This window comes from Macrobrachium rosenbergii, chromosome 10, assembly GCF_040412425.1.
Source record: "Macrobrachium rosenbergii isolate ZJJX-2024 chromosome 10, ASM4041242v1, whole genome shotgun sequence".
Taxonomy (NCBI): domain Eukaryota; kingdom Metazoa; phylum Arthropoda; class Malacostraca; order Decapoda; family Palaemonidae; genus Macrobrachium; species Macrobrachium rosenbergii.
In genome coordinates this window covers 34,622,435-34,628,434 of record NC_089750.1, presented here as the reverse complement: position 1 = coordinate 34,628,434, position 6,000 = coordinate 34,622,435, and the positions used below count along the sequence as shown (strand labels likewise).

The 6,000-nt window shown below is 43.4% G+C and overlaps 1 protein-coding gene across 2 annotated transcripts in view; it reads left to right on the top strand.

Moving 5' to 3' along the window:
* Positions 1 to 1,581: 1,581 nt before the first annotated feature.
* The window catches only part of sotv (exostosin glycosyltransferase sotv), a 546,319-nt gene continuing 541,900 nt past the window's right edge, over positions 1,582 to 6,000 (top strand). Inside the window, exon 1 of one of the 2 annotated variants that reach the window (XM_067110140.1) lies at positions 1,582 to 2,248. In XM_067110140.1, the coding sequence (XP_066966241.1) occupies positions 2,246 to 2,248 (3 nt within the window). In that variant the 5' untranslated portion in view covers positions 1,582 to 2,245. The remainder of the gene's footprint in view (positions 2,249 to 6,000) is intronic. The other variant, XM_067110141.1, reaches the window with a different exon arrangement.

Sequence of the window (6,000 nt, the reverse complement as noted above, 5' to 3'; positions counted from 1 at the left end):
ACGTGTGCCCTGGCTCGTTACTTTAAGTATCCGACCATCGAAGAAACAAATGTTGAGAATTTTCCTTGATTTTTATACCGGTTCGTGACCGTTGTTCTTGGCAAGGATAAGAAGTCCACCGACTATGGCTTCGAATCAGTAGGCCTACTACAGGGTGGTAGTTACACCAAACGCAAGTACATTTTCTCATTTTATAACAAAAAATAAACTCCAGCAAAAGAAACCACACAAAGCTATTTAATACAAAGTTACTTGGAAAATTACATGCAAATTTACATGATTTTACGTTAATCCAACCTACAGCTGGGTTTGCAATCACGAACACTGAGCACCAAACCAAGGACAAATTCTGGAACACGTGGGGCGGTAATTAAGACGCAAAAGGTTGCGTTAAATTTGTTACAAATCACTAAAATCGCAATTTGATCGAGCCTACGAATGTTGTGTCACTACGGGACGTGATATATATCAATGCAAGGCAAAGATGGGCGTCGATCAATTTGGATTAAAAAACAGTACAATTACCCAAGTTTGCGAGAGCGATTCTAACAGGACGGTCGCCCGTGATACACACAAAAAACGTCTGTTCAACACCAAAGAGCGTCCTTTTTAGAAATTTCAAGTTTTTAACTATGTTACTGTATGCAAATTTCTTGGTACCAGAATTCTAATTAATCAAAAGTGCAACGTACGGTGTACTCCCCGACAACAAAGCCATGTAACAAAATCAGAACCATCGCGTAAATTCTGTACGTCACTCATTTCTCTCGCCATATTCGGGTCTCGTTTGCTGTTTCCACAGATCTCTAAACTGACTAGATGGGAGGCATGTCAGGGAAATCCCTGCAGAATATTTTGTCGACAGATGACACTGATTTTTTTAACTTTTCAGTCGACCTCCTGCTGGAACGAGCTCTTGCTCTCAGAGCAGTCCCTTATTCGAGAGCTTATATTATATATAAGGTTTTTGGTTTTATAAGAAAGAGAAAAAATTACATTGCTTCTCCTCGCCTCCCCCCCACAAAAAATCAAGTAAAATAATTTTTATGATTGCGGCTTACAATGGCTGTGTTCTAGGTAGCAAAAAGAAAACCTCATAAGTATAACAATCCAAAATTTCGGCTAAAATTCGTTTGGATTAGATTATACATCTATCTACCAAGTAATACTATTATATAGGTTGTGCACTGTGGTCCTTTGTCCCAAGTTCCAACTGCTATGGCCGTTGTTTGGTAAAAAGAACAGCTTTATAATATTTACACCACTGCACAGACAAGATTGGTTCCAGTTCGAGATGACACCAAAAGAAGTATCGGTTGGGTATCCCTAGGCGCAAACGCGATTCCACATTTAGCACTTGACATTGTCAAATCTATGAAAAAGTTTTTGTGTTACAACTATTACTGAGATATCATTAATCTTTTACATCCATTTTAGACGCTAAAACTAACGCCCGCTTCCCTCGAAAACGACACCTGAAGTAAATATTTTATTTTCTTGGGCATTTGAAGGGGCAATCAAAAGTAAAAAAGAATAATGTTGACGTTTATACAAAACACACACACACACACACACACACAAGAAAGCACAAAATCTGACAAAAAAGATTTGAGGATTGAACTGCCATGCCATCGAAGGCTGTTCTTTAGGTAACAATATAACTGATCGGAAGAGACAACTTTCTAAATTCAAATAAGAAACAGACCCAAAATTTACAAAGTGAGGAGAAAGCCTCCCGATTTTTTAAATGGTTGGTTTCTTTAAAAAAGCTCGGTAATTAGATTAACTATTATACCTCAGATGAAATCCCTGATCTGAAAAGAAAACTGTGAACGGTCTTACCTGAGATGAACTGAAAATTTTGCTCTTGAACGTGTAATATAACTTTCATTTTTGTAGATTTCTTACTTATATGAGACTTAAGGACATTGCTCACATTATTCAGTGTACAAAACATACCAGCTGGAAGCTGCTAGTCCTGTACGTGAAGGAATAAAGGAGCATCATACATAAGTACTTGTAAGATCGATGAATGCTAAGACTGTCATGTTTTTGTGAAGGGCCGATACATGGAAGAATCTTTCTCTTTTGTTGCCACCTTTGTCCTTTCTCTCAAGACCCCCACCAACCCGGGCCCCAACAACCAGCGAACCCTGCCCACCCCGAGGCTGCCCTGCCTTTCTGTCAAAACGAAGAACTTGTCGACGATGTCAACGTAACTGAGCCTATTCGACTGTAGTTCACAATGGTAGGTGTATGTTGTTGGTGTTGTTTGTGCTTTGTCCAGAGTCATATTTGCCCTGTTTAAGTCAACAGTTTATGATGAGGTGATCTTGAACCTAGCCTACTGCCCACGATAGCCTAGTTTTGGCATACTAGTCTAGCTAACCTAGTTATGTCTTGTCTCGGGTACTGAGCACATAAGTAAATACCTCAGAATATAGGCCTAGGCCTAGGCTAGCCAAGCTTAAAATGGAAGGGTGCCGGTAGATCTAAGTAGTAGCTACGCGGCGGCTATTTCCTTCCTACTTTACTTTTTCCGCAGTTTTTTGTTTGCTAATTATGAATTTACCCTCAATTTTTGGCGCACGAATGTAATTAACCCGTAATTAACCCCTGAAGTCCATCCAACAAGGGGTTTCCACACGCGATCTTCCCAAGACAGAGCACGGGTACGTCTGTTTGGAACGGCTCATATCCCGTCCAGCAAGTGCAATAACTTGTTAACGTTTGGGTACCCCTCCCCCGGGCCAGTACTAAACACGGCGAAGGGACATTCCATTTGGCCGACAACAAACAAATGCACCGCCAGTATCAGAAGCCCTAAAAGTAGAAAAAACCAGTTTCCAAGGTACAGTAAAAACAGGCTCGGAGCTAATACTTAAAATTCCCCGGTACATGGTTTACTTGTTCCTACACAATATACCTACAGACCTGAGGTCTTTACATGAAGAATTTGCATCTGCGTAGCTGGAGAACGGCTGTTTTGCCTAACTTTTAAACAAGGTGGTGAGGTAGCCCAGTTAACTACCGTCTGCCTGGTGGGAGTCGTGCCCACTTGGACGGTAAACGTCCACTTTGCCTTCAGCCGCCGTGTGATAAGGGACTTGCTGTACCCTATTCCCTGGCTTGCTGTTGTGCTTGATTTTTCAACATTACCGTTGAGATTGTTTCTTGTTGTATGTTTGTGTGTGTGTAGCCTATTGTGGATTTTTGTGTTTTTGCAGTATGCAAACCCACGAATCATCTGGTAAGCCAGACGAGCAGAAGGCTAGTACTGAGCGTGTGTGCCCTGGTGCTGCCTTTAAACCTTGTAACCATTCCCGCTCGTTGATCGATGTGACTCGTGTCCTTTGCACAAGTTGCAAGGGCCAGGACTTTAACCAAGAAAGTGTCTGTGGTGAGTGTCATGACTGGTCCCCTGTGCAATGGGTGAGGTTTTCGCAGAGGAGGAAGTACAAGAATAAGGCTTCTAAGTCATTATCTGGTGGTAACATGCCCCCAACGACTCCTGTGGTTGCCAGATCCTTCTTATTCATTCCTACCTCCTGTGAAACTCCCATGTAGTGCCATCACTCCTGTGTGAGAAGAAGACGATAAAGCAGGTGTCGGAAAACTCGCCAGGGTTTTACAGCCAACTTTTCTGGTGCCAAAAATGTCTGGAGGGTGACACCCAGCACTAGATGTGTCAAAACTCAACACTCTCATTTGTTTATCTGCTTTTTTCCATAGAATCATCCAGCACCGCGCTAGTAGCAATCCAGAAGAACAACTGGATGATATTGGTGGACCTGCAGGACGCTTATTTCCATATTCTGATAAATCCTCAGTCACGCAAGTTCCAGCGATTTGTGTTTGCAGGGAAGGTATTTCAATTCAGGGCACTTTGCTTCGGCCTGTGTACAGCACCTCAAGTACCTTAATACACATAAGGAAATGGTGTCACCTTTTAGGAGTGAGAATTCTCTATTTAGACGACTGACTAATGTTGGCCAACTCTTTCATCGGAATTCTGAGGGCCAAGGAGCTGTTACGTTGCCTGGCCACTGAAAAGGCCTATGGCGGATACTGTCCGCTTCCCTCCAGTGCCTTACAAGAGATTTTTCCGACACAATATACAAACCCTCGTTCCTTCACATTAGGAATTATTTTCAGCGTAGGCTGGAAACAGCCGTTGAACTTTCAAACAAGGTGGTTACAGTCCAGCCTGCCTGGATGTAAACATTCAAATTGCAATACACTCCTGAACACCTGAATTAGCCCTAATCCCACTAGCCCTAACAACTCTCAACTACCCATCCCACTATAGTTGGAATTTTAACAGCCAGCGTTAACAACGCTGCAGGTAAAATCTTGTCACTTGAGCTACCATAACAAACGGTTGGCAACGCTGACACAGGTGTGTGCGCCGACAAACGGTTGGCACGCCCATTTTCGTCAATTGCTTTTTGTTCGCGCTGCTGGAAGGTTGTTTCCTTCTGCAGTGCGAGGTTTTAATCCTATTGCCCGACTTCTCTTTGTATTTTGGACTTGTGGTGAAGACCTGGATTGGATTTAACGGTTTTTCTCCTGGATTTTCTGGATATCTTCGATGTGGAACGTCTTTTGGATTTGGACTCGCTGGTTCCCGGTCCCGATTGTGCGTCACGGACTTTTCACCTTCTCTACCGTGCCATCGGCTTTGACGTCGGCCTCGACTGCCTACGACGGTGGACTCTGGCGCTCATCGCTTCTTCTTCCTGCAAAGACGGATGAGTACCTTGAGACATGATAGACATTCCGTCAGGTATGTAGGAAGGTTAATTGTGATGTCCAGACTCATTGCGATGAATGTTCCCATTGGAAGGCACAAGAGAGGGATGATTACATTCGTCATCGCAAGTCTTTGGGCTAGTAACGGCGGCAGACATCGGTCAGATTCTCGTTGCCTCGAGTGTCTCAGACTTCTGCTACAGATCAGTTGATGGATTTAGCGAGTTCAGTGGTAGTCAAACAGATAGAGGATAGGATTGCAATTAGTAAGGAAAATTCAATAGCTAGTCTTCTTCAACATTTCTCAGATAGGGATAATAGTAGTATTAGGATGTCTAATTCTTCTTCCTTTTCAGCTCCCCTGCCTGTTCCAGAACCAGCCCTAACGGGTGCTGAGGGTAATGGCAGAACCGCAAGCCTCCGAGTGGGTAGGTCTGCCGGCCCCCTCGGCGCGGAGCAGGCAGTGAAGAATCCCCCCCCAACCCCTTTGTCCCCAACCCCCTTGTAATATTGATAAATTTAATGTTGATAATGTTAGGATCAAGATCTAGGTGTGATAAAAGAGGATAGGTTTGGGTTTGGTAGTTAGGAGAAGGTTTTAACGGTGCAGTGTCGTTCTCCTGAATGGGTTCTGGTTTCGGGTTCGAGTGATTTTTGTGCTCTGACAAGAGTTTCTCCATTTCTTCTTTCGATCTGGCTCAGTCTCAAGTCAATGTTTCAGTTACGGTGGGGCAGAATCCTTCTGCTTTCGCTTCTAACTCACTTCCTACTGTTTTCTAAATCTCCTACTGTAGTTTCCCCCTTCCCTGTATTTTTCTACTCCTCCATCTAGTAAGGCGGATTATGGTGTGTCCTTTTGGCTTCTAAAGTAATTTGCGGGACCTGCAATTGGCTGTGGCGGGTTATAAGACGGATGGCGGGGTTTTTCGACAGGTATAAACCTTTGGCGAGAGGTTATTTTTTTTTCTCGAATGTTTTCTCTAACATTAGAGAGTATGTGACACTGTAGTGTCCAGAATTCATGTCGGATATGTTTTCAGGATTATTGAGGGAGGCCAGATTCGGTGTACCTTCTTTCCATTTTTTTGTTCTAAGTTTTCTTCTTCGTTATCTGTCGCTTCATCTGCTCCCACATTCTGTTACTCCCTTTTCAGTCTCCTCTTCGGCCCTTTCTTCTTCTGCTCCGGTCTTTCCTGCGGCTTCCGCATCTTCCGTTTTCCCTCTTCCTTCGATTTTGGTTTTCCTCCT